Genomic DNA, 18,088 nt, shown 5'->3' on the forward strand with positions numbered 1-18,088 from the left:
TGTGTATACCCCAAATGTAGGTTCAGGTTTCCTTCCTTTAATTCTGACTAATGATTTGCCCCCATTAAGCTGCTCCTCAGTGCATGTCTTCATCTTTTGAGGAATAAAAAGTCTATTCTTTTTATTTTTTGTGACCCTAGCCACCACATAAAAAAATAGGAGACAAATGATGATGCCCTGTGTGCTGTGCAACCATAAAGAGCATTCCTCAGATAAGTGGCCGCCACATGGAAGCTGTACTGCATTCTAACACGTGTAATGAACGCATCATTATGCGCTATGAAAAGTCTTAAGAATGTTAGATTGCATTCTTTCCGCAGCATGCTACCCCAAAAGATACTTCTACAGTCACAAGAAATTATCTTTAGTGACAAGAATGGGATAGAGAGAGTCCAGCAGCAGATGGTTTGGCCTCTTAAGAGCCCTAACCATCATGAAGTCATTCTGGGAATACATAAAGAGACAAAAGCAACTCAGATGGCCTGAATTTACTGGGGAAGAAACACAAAAGAAAATGTGTTATTATAAGCTATGCAGAATGGGCACAGTCTTGAAATGCTGGTCATACCCAATATGTTTTTCAGTCACACTTCTTGTATTCATCGTACTTGTCTGGGACCTTACTTTCCTGCTAATTGATGTCAGCTCACTTCCACTTAACCTATTCACGATGCATGCTCATCAACAACAACAATAATACAATTAACACTATTATAATTCATGCTGGAGCCTAGCATTCATGTCAATGCACATAGCGGTTGTTGCAGACCGGGAACAGTCATCCACTGCAGCAGCGGCCCCTCGACAAAAACTGCTTTTGTGAAAGCACCAGCGGGATTATACAATGTCATGTAGGCGGTTTTATTCTTGTTGCTTGTTTGTGTTCTGGTGTCAGGTCCTAGTAGCATAATGTAACAACATCATATGAACATAATTCATTCATTCTAGTCCAGGCTTGGGTCAAGGAAACGCAATCAATAAATGTAGAAATATATCCCATATGGAAATTACCCATCTCTATATGAAATCCTCTGGTGAATAGTTTTCACCCGGAGAGGCCTAATGTTTGTGATGTAGCTCCCCATGGTACAATTACTCCTACTGAAATAAGAAGAAGACAGTAAGAAAGAACATTGAGTTAACTACAGTACGCCAATTAACGGTTATTTCCTAAAATAAAACAGAATCATCAAAGAGTTATTTGGAGCTTCTAAAACTGCCACAATTCACAAGCTTCCACTTTTATCTTTATATTTATCCATCCAAGTAATATTTTCTGGGTATTTCAAAGATCTGAAAAGGAAAATTCCTTAACTAAAATATTTTAAGAATGCTTTTGTGAATCAGCAAAAAAAGTGACTCGGGAATGAAAGAATTTGGGACAATCTTTTCATCTATTTGGGGCAAAATAAAACGGATTCATTGTATGACAGTATTTGAAAAAATGTGGAGAAACATGAAAATTGCTAATTAGTAATAAAAAATAAATAAATAATAATAATAAGTATTATTATTATTATTATTATTATTAATAATAATAATTTTCAATAAAATGACTTATTCCACTGTAGACAGTGTCATTTCAAGATATTTTGTCCTTTTGTTTCTTCTACTATTTTCTTTTTCTGTAAACATATCAGTCCATTCCTACATTTCAGGCCGGCAAAACATTACAGAAATATTTGTCAGAAAAACAATTCTGCCACTTTGTAATGTTTTCATTCCTTCTCACAATACAAAAATACATAAATGAATAAACAAGTCTTTCTGGAATTGAGGATGCCAAGCATTTCTAATGTCATCCCCCACCCTTCCTGCAAACATGTTTTAAAGTGTACATCTGCTGTTGTTGTTTTCATTTCAAAATTCGCCACATATTTGCGACTGGAACAGACCAGAAAAACTGGTAAGCCTGCCCAGGGCTCGCTCCTCCTTTGCACTCAGTCATGACGTGGTCATGGGTGCAGATGTGGCTTTGGTTTGTCTCTGGAATCTGGAAACAATGTCATCCTGAAAAAAAGCATATAATACTTAAAGTCTCAATTGACTTTTCTGCATTAATGCTGCCATCACAGAGGTGTACATGAACTTTGCCAAGGGCATCGCAGAGCCTGGCTTTTGGACTTGATAACAGCCTGAATGGTCATTTCTTGTCTTTGAAAGAGAGCATAAAGCATATTTCTTCAATAATAACAATAATAATAAGCTCCTGTGTGGAAACTGCAGAAGAATTAAAATGTGTCTTTATGCTTCATTTACCTTTGGGTCAGAAATTAAATCGAAACACTTTTTTGACTAATGAAATTGAAGTAAGGCTTTTTGTCGTAAAACTTGCACTGAAATTCCAATGAGCAATTATGTTCAGGGTTCAAAATGTGCTTTGTGGAAGAATTTAATTGAAAGTGCATTTATTTGTTTTTGCTGTGGTGGTTAAAGATGCATATATTAACGGCAATGGCCTCTAATAAACATCTGAAACTACTTTGTATTCCTCCAAACATGATAACAAACTATTTAATCTGACTTGGACAATTTCATACTGAATGACATTAATGTAGATTCATCTACCAAACCATAATATGATGGATTTCTGAGGCATTATATAAGTTTTCTCCTTCAGTGTTCCCTTCACCCCCTCCACCTCCACCCCGAGTCTTATTCAAGTTAATGGGAAAAAAAAGGGTATACTGAAAAGAAATCCATTCGATCCATACAAAAAGGCTGCTTTCAGGTGCTCCTAAACCTTTATTTCCCTTCTCCCTATACATTTATCACCTGTCTTGCAGCCCTTTGTGCAGGAGCACAGATGAATGTCAAATTTCAAATAGCTAAGACCACAGTGAAGGCACTCTGCGCCTTGGAAAGATCAACTAACCCAAATGACAATGACAAACCTTATCTGCAGGGGAGTGGCTTAAACCCATCATCGTGGTTGGAGTGGGACCAAATTTCAGCCCTGGAGTTTCATGTCTAAGACCAACTGCCATCTTTTTAATGGGGAAGAAAGTGGATAAATTAAACAGCAGTTCAGTCATTACAACCCTGCTAGGCCTTATTTAAGTTTAATTAAGGCCCACTCTTTCGGTACTGTACTTAATATCATGCACCGCTTTCTGCAACTTTATCAATGTTTTAGTGTCAGTGAACAGGAGGGTTGTGTTTAGCTCCTGAAGCCATCAAGCTTCGTCATTTTTTTCCCTCGCAAACTGTTAATTACAGTTTAAAGTAGTCCCTGAGTTATCAATTAAATAACTTTAACCTTTTCCATATTACTAAATAAGGATGAGCTTTAATAGAACAACTCATGTATGGGAAATTAATGAATAAATTTGCAAACCTGCACATCAGTTTCATGAATTTGAATTGGACATCTATTTGAAAACTCATTAATTTGATAGGCATCTATTCTCCTTTGAAACTACGAAAACACCAGAAGCCTGTGGACTTTTCATGTGGAAACCACTGCTGCAGCTTGTGTCTGGATGTTTTCTGTTAAACGGCAATAACTTTGCATATCTTGTTCAACTGGTGGGCACGCTGTCCCTTCAGCTGTTCGGTGCCATCTTCATTCTCAGTATGGGATTTGGTCATTTATATGCTCAAGGGGGAGGTTAATATTGATGGGAAAGGTTGTTTTTTTAATAAGTTTAATTTTATTTGGCCAAAACACATTTGAAAGAGGTTCTGCTGTTAGTGATTTTAAACTTTGCTTAGAAACGTGTTGACATCACATCGTCATATGATCTCTTTCTTAACCTTGGGTTATTTTGTTGGCTTCTCGCATTTAGCAGTGTCATGCTCCAATACCTTTTTTAACACCTCCCAGAATTTTTGTCACTTCTTTTCTAGTTTTAAAGCACTTCCCATTGCTAGGTCAAAAGAAGAAATGTGAAGCTGAGTGCTCTAAGAAAAACACCAGGCAAGCACCAGTTGCTCCTGGACTCTGGGAGCTGCAGGAGGATCCCTGAGAGTGCAACAGTAAAACTTAATAGATCTGTGGATGCTTTTCTTTTTAATCTGAAGGTTATTAGTGCAACAAGGCATTTCAAACTTGAAAAAGTTAAGGAATATTATTGCAAATACATGTAAGCTTGATTACTAGGAAATGTGTTTGAACTCCAAGTTTCAAGGCTCACAAGAGTTGTATTCAAATCAATTTTCAATGCAGGCTTTTCAACCACACCGTGTGACTTTAGCTTCAACACAATACATGCTACATGGAGCATATAAATGGAAAATGTCACCATTATCCTTGACATGTTTAGTTTGAAGCAAATTAATTATGAGAGCTGCAGTTTGCTGCTCTGCTTCCATATGACTTTAAGAGAATATTTCAGCAAAATCCCCGAGGTACACAATGAAGGGAACATAGAAGGGAAAATCACGGAAAACGAAATATTATGAGAGGCAAGCAAACACACATCCCCAGCTTTTACCAAATAAATAAAAATACATTTTAAAAGATATTTTACGGCGATAAGATAAAAACAAATCCATGTTATGCATTTTCTGATAGGCAAGGGATCTATTACAGCTCTATTCATTGTGCCCAGCTCCTCTTAGAGTAGCTGACCTTATAAAACAAACATTACAGTATTGAAAAAAAAGCACTCTTCATTTTCACTCTCTTTTCTTTTTATTTTACAGAAGGATAACACTAGTTCAAAAATGATGCGAAGCCAGAAAGTACACATTAGCAAAGGAGCGTTATCAAGCAAGGTGATACTGAGGTAAAGGGTAGAGAGAGGCGGGAAAAAAGAAGATTTTTTTTTCATCCTTTGGTACAATCAGTGGCTTGTCTCCAGGGAGGCAAAGCTGCTTCTCCTCTGTCATCCACACTCAAAAGGAAGGACCTTGGTGGGGAGCAGAGCACAGCAAGTAATGAAGACATCCTTAGTGAGGGGGAGGTGATGGTTTGGTGAGGAGGAAGGGTGAAGGGTGAAGGGGAATGAAGTTCCCACTTCACAGCGTGCAGACTAACCACAGGGAGACAACACCGAGGCGCTATGTTCACGGTGGTGCAGGAACACTACCCAGGAAAACAAGAAAGGACTGCCTCATGAAAGACATCACAGGGTTATTCTAAAGCATCGCTTTAAAGACTCTTGCAACCTTTTGAAGATGCTTCTCTGACTTAGTGTGACACTTTGGGGGGAAAAAAAGAGAAAATAGCTGATATGGTGGAAGTTCCTCTTGTCAAAACACCGTCTCCATTTACTTTAAATCTCTGCAGCTGCGAGCTCCTGCAGATAGTAACCTTGACTTGAGCATTATTTGATACAACTCATTGACTTTAAAGGGTAGCAGCACAGCTAACTTTAGACTGGTGGTGTGATGTCCTCCAACTCTGTTCTGCACAGACTCGGTTGATGCATTGGGGGAAGGGCATTCAGAGATGATAAATGTACGAGAGGGAGATGGTCATTATGGGATTTAATCAACATCCTTCAATGTCCCAGACTGAAATATTGTTGTTTTTTCTTCGCTAAAACAGTCTAATACACCTTTTTAACAATACAGCCATATGATGGTGGAAGCAGCAGCGTCTACTGGACATGTTGCAAAAGAATCCCACCTTTTAATGTGCTTGCAGTGTCTCTTTTCATTAACTGAGTAGATGGTTTGCTTCGCGTATGGATAAAATGACCAAAAGCTCTGTTTGAAAATGAGAAATAAACTAAAGATGAGTGCAGACTTTGTATATTTTAACAATGAAAAATGGTCTTAGCGGATAAACAACGTCTCAGGCCCAAACTATTTCCTCTTGGATTCTTTCAATGGACAGAATATGACCAGCGACTTTTCTTTTTTCTTTTTTTCTTTTTTATTGCTATTTAAAGTCTCCGGGAATAAAACCAGGCTTACTCATGAGGCTACAGCCTTGGCATGCACGGGCCACCCCGCTGATGAGAGCCTGGCGGATGTCAACTGAATGAGGAACTGAACGAGCTAGAGGCTAAAAATCGCTTGTAGTTAATGCAGCCTCAAATGAGATACAGCATGACTCCAAATATGATTTCGAGTTGATGCCACAACCCAGCTGACGCTAATTAGAAGGAAGATAGCAGCAGTAGATTTCACAGTTTGACCGATGGAGGTTTAAAATTCTGCGGCTTCATTAATGAAAAATGTCATGCTTGTGTGGGTTTTGAGAAAAGGTAACATAAAGTAAGAGAAAACAAAACTTTTTTTTTTTTTTTCTGACAAAACACTAAGAGCTTGAAAGAATTCAAGGAACTGGGACGAATTCTTTAGTATTGAATAAATAGTATTCACCAGGTCAGTGTTGGGTATCCTTGAGGAAGCCCGTGGCTTGTTTGTTTTTGTTTCAATTATCACCTCAGGCTTTAGCTCAAACATAAAAAAAAATTAAGGATTCATCTTTCTTTTCTACCCCCCTTGAAGACAGAATCATTAATTGTGCCTTTATTCAGCTCCTGTTTAGTAGACGTGAATGTTGGTAGTTGCTCTTGGACAGGAACTATTTCTCAGAGTGGAGTCTAATCTTTATCATGAACAAGACACCAACAATGATTAAGCTGTATTTCACTTGGGCAGCAGTTGATGCATCATCTTGTCAGAAGTGTAAACATAATGCAGAGAATATTTCATTCAATGATCTATTAAGCATGTTCTGCTGCTGAATAGAGCCTTAAATGAGGTGAGCAGAAAGGAAACACAAAGAGTACATAACAGAATAATATGAGAATGACAAAACTATTGAACAATTCCACAGAGGCTTCTGTAGACCCGCTAAATGATGACACTGTAACCACTTTGGAGTACAGTTGATAAGTCTGGCAGAGTTGGCATCTTCTAGGACATTTAATATGTGTGCTAGTGAAGATGTTCTTTACGGAAGCAGTTGTTCCCTCATTATCCATCAAAGCCTGCCAAACACTCAATCTTATTTGCAAATAAGCAAAAACAAACTGGCATCCAGCTTGGCACAGAGTCCCTATTCTTTCCCCTTCGCAGACAGCATGCTCTCATGCCATTAACGCCACACAATCTGAATTAGCTACCTGGATGTACATACCGTTAATTTAGAGCTCATTTATTAGGGAATGTCACAGAAGAAGAAGTAATTAAGTCTCTTGACACTTCGATGCTCATCTTTGTTTCCTGAGCTTATAAATAAAAATCCTGCCATGTAATGAAGGGTATACTTTAAATAACATGCTCACGCCTCACAAAAATGTTAGATGGAAGGATTTCTGACGTTACGTGACATGATGTTTAAACACAAAGCTATTAAGATGCTCTTCATCAAGCTGGGAAGTCACAACAAAACAGTAATCTAATACTGACAGCATAACAGGCTGGGTGCTGCCGACAGTATCCACATCAACCAGGCAATGACTTCCCAAGGTCAGAACTTTGTAGAGAGTAATAACCTTTCCTCTTAATAATGGCTCCATGCTCCCCAATGTGAAGGAGCTATCAATTTCTTTGCATCCACCCAGGACTGAAATTATGCCCTTAGCTTTATAGGGACATATATGCTACTACTAATGTAGGGAAATATCTGTTTTTGTAACTGATAACAGCTTCATGACTTTTTGAGGTTTAAAGATGCAAAATGCTAATTGGTTTGTATAATGAGTGCTCAAAATATTTCTAAGCGCAACCTTTTTCCAGCCATAACATGTATGATAGAGTGTAATAATACGAATAATTAAAATGCTTTAAAAGAAAAATGTCCTTGGTTGTTTTAAGAGTGAAATAATTATTGCTATTATTCACAATGGTCTCCAGTAAAGTGGGTATGAAACAGCAAAAGGTCAAAGGCGCAGTTAAATCCAGCCACTCTGACGTGTGATGGAAGATTTCTCTCTTTTTCTTAATGAAATATTTAAAACACTGATGTAGCTGTCCTTGTGTGTCTTAGTTAAAAAATAAGATTATGCTCTATTCTTGATGGTGAGATTCCACACCACATATAGTAGTTACAACCTGTTTTCATCAAAATGAGCGCATTCATGTGCTTTTTAAATTTGTATTTGTATTTTTATTTTATTTTAACACAAGCGCTGATTAAATTATATCGGTGCATTGTTTGAGACCGTGAGACAGAGGACAGATGGTCATTGAGCCTTGATTGTTTTCGCAACAGTTTAGGACTGAAACCTTATGGGTCAACCATTTCTATCATTGCTGTCTGGACTTGGATAAGGTAAACAGATAGATAGCTGATAAACCAGGGTAATTAGGATATTAAATGTGGGATGGCAATAACAACAATTAATTTGATTTAATAAAAAAAAAATTAGGAGGCCATCTTATCTGTTGAAGTGAAATAAAACTTGATCTGAACTTCAAAGAAGTGTTGTGTTTGGATATCATTCAGCTGACTCCTCAATGAAATATCTTCAAATACAATGAAAGACACGGCACAATTTATACTTTTTTCTATGTTAAAATATCAGTTTGAATTGTATTAAAAATGTACATTTGATGACTTTGTGCCGTCGAGCTCTAGAGTTTCCCATTCCATCTGCAAAAACCATCCCATAACTTTAAGGGACCACATCATACTATTTCAGAAATTCATTTGTGACAAAGGTACCGCTGCGGGGGATTTTACCATTGAACGGTATTTTTCTTTTTATAAGCATTTACTTTCCTCATTTTTTTCTCTGTAACTTTCCATATCATGTCCTGCGAGACTTCCCTTTGTCCAAAACTAAAGAGTTATGGAGAACTAACAGTGTTTCGCTCCCTCAAAAACGCTGTTCAATGGAAACACCAGCCCCCCACAGTGGTTCCTTTATTGCAAATATTCACAATTCTTTTGCACAATTCTTTGTGTAATGGAAAAGCGACTCATTGCACTTTTGCGATAAACAGGATAATTGATAGATCTGGAAAAAAATCATCTTGTAAAAGCGTAAAAAACGTTTTTTTGCGATCTTTGGTAGTTTCCATTACAGCTTCTTCTTTGTGATGTTTAGGTTTTGTGCAAATCTAAGGGTAATGGAAACATGACAAATAATGATGAAACTGGCTCTCAGAGCATCAGTGGACATGATGGCAGGAGCAGCGAAGAGGGTCAGAACAAGAGTAAATCCTGGACTGTGCTGTAAACACGACTTAACCTCCACATCTCTGGGGAATCCTCTCACCTAACCTAGGCACTTTAAGTTCCTCTGCAGATGTGGACTGAAAATGATTTCATAGTAAATTTAGAGGTCAAATAAGGACTTTGTCCATCAACTGATTTGACATTTTTCCCACCCTTCAAGTAAATGTTTCCTAGGTACATCTGTCCACATAAATGAAATGTAACGGTGTCCATGCTCGTAAACTGTGACAATGGATCCTTAAAAGCGATGTGTATGAAGGAACGCGATGGTGTACGAAGATCTGAAATAACTTAGGGAAATGCAACAACACCTGGAGGGTAAGCATCAGGACAATCTGACATTCATTAACAAGATCATAATAATGATATATAGAGTCATAGATTTTATTTATATTTTGCAGATCCAATGGAGTATTAAATATCAGAATTTCAAGCATAACCTTCCAGGTTTTCTTATTACCAGCATAATTGCACAGGGCATATAGAGTACAGAATTTAATGTTTAAACACGAGAAAACATCCCATTGCTTGATTTTTAATGTAAAAAAAATAATTACACGTTTACTCAAACCACAGAAATCAGTTATTAACAATGATTGATTTAATAGATCAAAGGGCACAGTTTGAGCTGAATCACAGCGTGACAATGAAGGGCATTAGCAAGAAAAATTATTCAAAACATCAGCCTTAATAAAGTAAGCATATGCTCATGGAGTGCAAGAAGAAATAAGACTTTAAAAACTTTCCAGTGAGTGAAGGACAGTACCAGAGGTACCGACAGTTCAGGGTTCGGTCTTTAAAAACTGGATGATTGAATTTCTTGACAGGGGATTCATTAAAATTATAATTCTTATTTATGGAGCCCTTTTAAAAAATTAAAATACCATGTACTGCTTCCTATTAATTAAGTATTTTCTCCTCATTTTCTTTCTTTTTCCCCCTATTCTTTTTCCTTTACTTCCCAGTGAACTTGACACACTAATAGGTTATGAATTATTCTCTTTCAGTTTAGATGGCAATTAGCCACGAAGCCAGAGGCCATTCTTCTTCCTCTCCAGTCGAGTGTTGATTTAAGACCCAGTGGAGTTAGAGTGCTCCAACTATCCCAAGACAACATCATTCACTTCTTCCCACCAAGGTATGAAACAGGAAGTGGTTAACTGAGTAAATCCACTTTCAATATAAAAGGTGTATGATTTGGCAAAAGCATGAATGTTAATTTCTAATTCTTTGAGATTCAGAACTGCTTCACAAACAAGTTTCGAAGTTCTTAACACATGTTTGTTTGACAAAGTTGACGGGGTCAGAAAGAAACACTGAGAAGCAGGTTAGATGCCACCAAAGTCAGCCAGAGACAATAACTTCTGGTTTCTCAGACAGTGGGAGTATAGAGAAGCTCAAACAGCCACGATCTAGACAGTTATTCATCCTCATTAATTTGATCACTGGCCTCTAAAATTATATTTTCTGTCTTAAAAAAAAAAAGGATAAAGACAGCTGGTCTGTTTTATATAGCCAAACCCTTTTAGAGGGCAATTAACTTACGCCAGAGTTTTCTAAAATGTTGCCTGTTAAGCATTTTAGGGCATCTTACATACATGTTTTGTCAACATTCAGTCGATATAAGAGTTGTGTATCTTGGGAGATGAGAGGGAAAGATGGTGGAGATGGAGGGTTGAGGGAGGAGCTCCTCCGGTGGAGAACAGGTGATGAACGTACTGTAGGGCAATAAAGTAGCATGGATGACTGAGTTAAGTACTGCTAAAGTCGGGAGTGTAAGTGTGCGTGCTTTCATGTAACTGCATTTGGTTTAAAACACACTTATTCGTGCAAGACATAGATCTCATACTTTAAAAACATGTAGATAAATAGATGTTTGCCTGTAAAAGGATAAGAGATACTTAACCCTTTACAGGGCAAGTGGTCACTTGAGTAGAAAATAATTACAATCTTAATAGAGGCCATTTGATATTCTCCAATAACCCTCCGGATTTGAAATTTTGAAATTTGAAGTTTTTTATTGACGGCCCCATACAGGGTTAACAATTAGAAACATGTACTAAGAAGATTTTAGAAAAGAAGACTTCATATCCAGATAACGTCTTTTTCATGATGGCGAAAACTGCTGTTCGCTCATTGCTCAAAGGCAACGATTGCTCTTAGCAGTTCTTACAACAGAAAACTAACAAAACATGACATTGCACACAAGTAACCCATTTAGAAATGTTAAACTGTGTCTCAGGGATTTTTCTTATTTGACTAAAAATATGCTGTCAAATTCCAAACCGTCATAATTAACCTGAAATTTTACAAAAGTCTAACAAAACTCCTTTCGGTTACTAAGTCCTGATAAAGTAACTTCCTTTGTTTACCCAAACTCCAACCAAGGTTTCATTATTTGTCACAAAAGTTCCTTTCGATGCACCTCATGTCCCACCTCAATATTGTTCTTTCATCCATCCATTATTAAGACCCACAGACTCCTGTTTAGGGGCACGGGGACGTCCTGGAGCCTATCCCAGTTCTTTCAGGCAAAAGTCAGAGGTACTACCCTGGACAGGTTGCCAGTGCTTCACAGGGACACATAAAGACAGACAACCTCACTCCGATGGGCAATTTAGAATCAGTTAACCTGAAAAACATGCTTTTGGACTTTGGGAGGAAAAACGCACACAAGCATGAAGAGAACATTAAGACTCGACACAGAAACCTGGCCGGGAGTCGAACCAGGTTACAGCGCTAACCACCAAGCCATTGTGCTCCCCCCTCAGCCTCTTGTTTCAAAATAGACACTGACTGCTGTAAGGAAGAAGGTGCTAAAAAGATGTTTTCTCAGCTTTAAAATACAGAGTGTAGAGGAGGTACTCACACATAACCGTAAGAAAAATATTCCCTGAAGCTAGGACAACCTTCTCCCTCGTTGCCCGGTCGTAGATGCCCACGTGGCATTCGTAAGGCCCGTTGTCTGAGATCCGGACTTCTGGGAGCCTGTAAAGTAAGAGAGGAACTTTTTAAGCTGATATCATTTAAAGCAAGTGTTTTTCTTTTTGCAATGTAAGTGTAAAAGGATCATGATACAGATGTAGTTTTAGGATAGGATTGGAGTTTGAAAAAAAAAAGCTTTACAACAACACAAAAGCTGGGAAAGGAAACAAAATAAGGTCAGTCAATCATCTTAATGGTCAGTGCAGCAGAGTTCATCTGTTCATCCGTTCAGGCTTGGAAAATGATCCGTCTTGTCTCGTAAAAGGTGTTGGTAACTTTTATATTGCAGTAAATGCTAACCGGCATATTTGTTATATCAAACCTTGGCAAAACTTAGTGGTATCCTCATACAAATGTGCATAGGTCTAGAGATCAATACAGTTTCCACATTTGAAATCTAAAGCATTCTTACATCGTGCTCTGTGTCCTCGCTGGTTTTATGTTTTATGATACATTACAGACATACCTACATTAAACTTTTGCTTACTTCTAAGTGTAGCCAAATTGTTCGGCTCAATTAATAAATGTTTGAAAGAGCCCATAAATAATGGGTGCCTTGTCAATTATTAACAGCTTTATGTGGAATTTAAGTAAAGGCCATTATAATCAATAATTTATCAATACCATCTTAATTGCTGTTAGTTAAGCAGTCCATTGCCGTTATCAAATGTTAATGATCAGATATGATTAGACATTTTTTGTTACTGGTTCCTAAAAATCTGAGTTTATTGTTTTGTGAATGCCACACATTCCAAAGTGCTGAACATGCAGTCAAACATGTTTAATGTATTAATTTATTCAAATCTACCAGATTTATGATTAAATAAAATTAAATTGTGAATTCAAAATATTCTTTTAACTCTGAAAGTTAAACGATGTATAAATTATGACATCATTACAATCCACCTAATCTTAAGGAGCTGCTGAGGTAGCTTGTTCTTTTAAATACTTTTTTAACCTGTCTCTCTGAAAAAGTTACATCTCAAACTTAGTATGAGTAATGTTCATGTGCTTGTTCAAGTTTTATTTGTTTGGAACAACTCCTAGGAGATACCCCTTTCCTCTCTAAAATCAACATGTCACACAGCTTCAGTTTCCAAAATTGCATTCGAGCACACCACAAAGCCGTTGGAAAAATGACCTTTGAACGGATTTGACCTTTGTGGAAAGTTTTGGTATCAAACGTGTAGCTCGAGGGTCTTCAAAAACCAAGCACAGTGGTGCAGGAGAGATGATCTGCTCTTGTTTTGCAACCACAGAACTTTGGCATCTTTCAGTCATCGCGCAGACATTAACTCTTCTGTTTAAAAGCTATTCTGAAATCAAATGTGAGGCCATATGTGTGACAGCTAAAGCTGGCCCAAAATCGAGTGATGAAACTGAATAATGATCCGAAACACTCCAACAAACATGCAACAAAATACTGTGGAAAAACAATAGAACCCCGGGGCTTCAATGGCCGAGTCAAAGTCCAGACTTCATGCCAGCTGAAGTGTCAAATCAAACCTGAGTAAGCTTAAGCAACGTTGTAAAGACGCTTGAACTAAAAACACTGATTCAGCAGTTTGGCTTAGTTGTGATTAATCACATAATAGGATGTGCATGTTTAATTCTAGTTTTATTAACCTCATAGAACCTGGTAAGGATTGGATTTATTATTTTTAATGTCCTCGTACAGAAAACCACATAACTGAAAGAGTGGCTTGTCTATTTCTACACATTATTTTAATATACTGTATATCTTGGAACTTGTGAGCAAAGTAATAAAACCCCCCTTTTTCCTTTTCACAATACAGAGGACAAGACATTCATATCAAGACATGAAATCTGCTGCCTTTAATGTGTTACTGCAGTTTTATTTGACGTGTCCTTTAATCAGGGCTGAAGTTGGAGAAATGTCGTTCTGGGAATTTCAAGCTTAGCCTTCAACCAGCCTGCTTCTTCTCGATGAGGGGGAAATTAGAAAGTGAAACTTGTGCAAGTTGTGCAGATTAACTGACCGACCGATGATTTAAGAAGCATTTCGGTTCTGACAGGAACGCCAGCGTGCGCTAACAGGCAGCCCACCGAGGGTTTGGCTCGGGCTGATTTGATAGAATAGTTTTCCTCAAGACACTGAAGTTTTGCTGAATAGTCCAACCACGAGCAAATGTTTGAAAAAGCTGAGGATGTACTAGAAGCAGTACTGTATACATCGCTCATGATATACAGAAGGGTTCTTTTTTTCCCCCATTCTTCCACTTCCGTTGGGGATAAGCATAAACCAAGCATTTCTTTTTACCCCACTGAGTAAAAATGATGAGAATAGCACCGTTAATCTGACTCTGTACTGGTGGGCGGTTGTGTGTCAGAGTGTGTGTGTGTGTGTGTGTGTGGGGGGGGGGGGGGTGAAATATGCATTGTCTTGTGAAATGCTGATGCGGCCCATTGTTTTGTTTTTACAAACAAAGCTGTGGTTCAGTTTTCCACAATCCTGACTGCGGCATTAAAGGATTCAAATAAATACAGCGAATAGAACAAACCAATAGCAAAGAAAGGAACCCAGGCATTCAATAATTTGGAGGTGTGTAAGAAGAATGATTGAAGACTGCAAAAAGACCAAAAACCTCAGAGCATTTTTTCAGTCGTCCCTGCTTCTGAAGTCTCATCCAGCTTCACTGCAAGCCTTGTCCATCAGAATTAGGAGTGGGAAGAGAGGAAAGGTTGTACACCTAACAGTGAAACTTGTGTTAAATATTAAGAGTGGAGGAATTAATTTTTCAGTAACAGCTCTAATCTTTGACGTCAAGCGTTTCAGAGGTGCCCGTCCACTGAGATTCTGTTCAGAGAAATGGGACACGTGACCCAGAGAATATCAAAACTCTTTTGCTGCTGTTAGTCACGGCTCAGTTAACGTTGGAATAACTTTATATGAAATGATTCACCATTTAATCATAAATTAAATATAGATGTTTTTCTTTATCGTAATTGCTGTGATTCTGCCAGAAAGTCGATATCTTCAACTATATCACATGGTTATAAGCATGGAAAGACATTTGAAAATAACGTTTTTTTTTTTAAAAGCCTTTCAGCAAGCAGTTTTCCACATTTCTTGTGTCAGAAATTAATTTGATTCTGTTGTTTCATCAGATATCAACCTTCCTCATATTCTATTTATTTTCGTCTCACTTTTCACTTTTATATGTTAACATTTAAACATCCTGCTGTTTAGGGAAATAATTGTACCCTTCACTTTGAGATGAAGTCAAGTTTTGCATTAACAAGGTTTAGGTTTAGTTGAAAAAATGAGCTCTTATTTTTTATTTTTATGTATAAGTGCACCGCTCAGATATGGTAAACCACATAACAGGCAAATTACATAGAACAGCTATTTCTAACAACACAGATTAAAGATACTACAAAACCTCATATGTACACCAAAAACCACACAGCTGGGATCAATAGTAATGGGCCCCCATGGACGGGCAGCAAAAACAGCAGACCGCAAAGAGAGATCGATTGTCCCTAAGGAGATGCATCTGAGAGCTCTTTCCTGTTATGTAGGCCTTCCTCCAGAACTCCTCCTGCCTACAAATGCAAACAAATGCCACTGCCTAGATGACGAGTGAAAAAGAGCACTCTGGACAGAGAAGCTTCTGATAGCTCATCCAGTGAAAGTCCGCATCAAATTAACTAGCACATTGTCACATATTTTTACTGGCCTGGAGCATTTCGGGTGAATGGGTCAGAACTTGCGATTGCGAGTCACTCTACATCTGATGGAAAGGAAAAGCGAAATTGCCTAGTGGACTAGATGCAAAGTGAGATGTGTAATCACCCATGTTTCCTTGAGGAATGAGCATGAAACAGAATTATGAGGATAACGCGGTGATTCTGGGAGTGCCAAAGGAAGTGTGATTGGCTCCCTGCTCTCTGCTGGCTCTACAGTATGTGCTGATGTAGCTCATCTTCACATTCTTCTCCACAAAGGTGCAGTTTTCTTGTCTGCGATCATTGCATTCATAGATTGCAGAGCACACAAATCCAGCTTGCGTCGATAAAAAGGTACAAAGAAGAGGAGCGTTACTGAAGGAAGTGTGAGGACAAATACAGAAAGCACACACGAAAAAAGTCTGCTGATTACAGTACCTCCAAAGCCTCATTCAGTCTGCATTAAAAAGGTTGTAATTCTCATTATTTATCACCTATTTAAAGCTTAAAGACTTCACTTACCACGCTCCATGAATATTTCCTGCATTAGATGCTCAAATACTTTTCCTTCATACCTTAAAATTAACACTGGTGAGATAATCCTTAAATATGTTAAAATCACATTGGGATGTATTAAAATGTTCACAGGAAACATTTCTCTATTGTTTGATCATTATTTTCCCTTAGTCGGGTTGTGAACATGCTTGGCCGGGCCCCCGCATTGTTTTCTCCTCTGTCTTCCTTTAATAGCACACCTTTCAACCATATGGCAAACAGCATGGTGAAACACTGATTAAGGAGCTCCCGGATGGACAAACGTACGGACCCTCGACGGACATCAGAGGTTTGAGTTTAGAGTTGAGTGACTCATGACCTCCATGCTACATTTTTTTTTTTTTACCTTGTCTGTATATATATTAATGGTTAATACCATGCTGGTAAGAACCTAAAGCATATATATATATTTGCATTTTTGATATAAAATGCATAAATATATAAAAAACATTTTTAAATATGTCACATATATTTATTTTATTAATATATATATCTACTGTATTATCCGCATTATAAGGCGCACCTTCAGTGAATGACGTATTTAAAAACATTTCCATATATAAGGCGCACTAAATATATGGTAAAATACCGTACTATAGTGGCTGGGGTTGAGTTACGTATCTACCTGATGGAGCTGCGCTACAGGAAGCTACAAAATCCTACAGCAAATGCAAAAAAAAAAAAAAACAAGAAGAAAAGTACCGTATGTCAAACTTTATTAACAAAATAAAAACCAGACTTGCTCCGTCTCGTCAAAGTTGCCATTATGCGAGTCAGCGTCGCTGCTGTTGTCTTTAACGTCTGTGATCATTCCTGACGTTTTTAGCGGCATTACTTCGGCGACACCAACTACAGTAGCTAGAATCCCCCTGAGTACAGTAACAGAAATTACCGTAATGATCATATATAAGACGCACTGCCGGTTTTTGAGAAAATTAAAGGCTTTTAGGTGCACCTTATAGTGCAGAAAATACGGTATATCCGCTGCTAGTCCAAGACGCGAAAAACACATGGAAGCGCACAACAAGCACTGGAAATCTGCAAGAGAAAAAACAAACGGGAACTCCATGCTACATTTTGAGTGAGCTATCATGCGGTTCCTGTGGCTGGCACACCTGCTCTGCGTGAGCTCATCAGTGTCCGCACTTTATCCACCCTGACTGTCCTCTTGGACTCTGATCCTCTGGCATGTGACGGTGGTAGCATGATTTGTAGCTCGTTCAGGCGAGTTTCAGTTTCAGTTTTATTTGTTTTTATTTTCTCGAGCTAACATGGTTTCTCATGCGCCCCGGGTTCAACCTGCTCAAGTGCAGTCTTCTCACGCCCATTTGGCTCTCGTCACTCAGGAGACATCCCGACCACTCTGCCATATTTTGGATCGCCCCCTTACCATGGTCCAGTGATTTTCCAGTCTACTCAGTCTACTTTAGCCTTACAGAGTATTTGGAATAAAGCTTGAAAGGGTTCTCAGAGTCACTCATCTGTGTATCCATCCATTATCTGTTACCACTTTATCCAATCCAAAAATTTTTATTTGAAATATTTCTATGTAATTCAGTCTGCTCTGTGGATTATATCTCACTGGTGGCCTATCAAGGTTGTTTTCGGTAGCTCTTTTCACATTAGCCAGCTTTTTGAAGAGGTGTTTCAGGAGAATAATAATTACAACAAACATAAATGAAATCTGTTGCAGTCTGTGGTTACAAGGTGATGGTTTTAAACCTCCTCTGTTAGCGTAAGAAATATTTTTCTACATGTAAAGTTAAATCATAG

The 18,088-nt window shown here is 38.1% G+C and overlaps 1 protein-coding gene across 2 annotated transcripts in view; it reads right to left on the minus strand.

Annotated features, from left to right (window-relative positions):
- The window catches only part of igsf21a (immunoglobin superfamily, member 21a), a 206,076-nt gene that overhangs the window by 72,708 nt on the left and 115,280 nt on the right, over window positions 1-18,088 (minus strand). For both annotated transcript variants that reach the window (XM_061726948.1, XM_061726947.1), the window contains exon 4: window positions 11,955-12,073. In XM_061726948.1, coding sequence (XP_061582932.1) covers window positions 11,955-12,073 — 119 coding nt within the window. The remainder of the gene's footprint in view (window positions 1-11,954; window positions 12,074-18,088) is intronic.

This window comes from Cololabis saira, chromosome 8, assembly GCF_033807715.1.
Source record: "Cololabis saira isolate AMF1-May2022 chromosome 8, fColSai1.1, whole genome shotgun sequence".
NCBI lineage: Eukaryota > Metazoa > Chordata > Actinopteri > Beloniformes > Belonidae > Cololabis > Cololabis saira.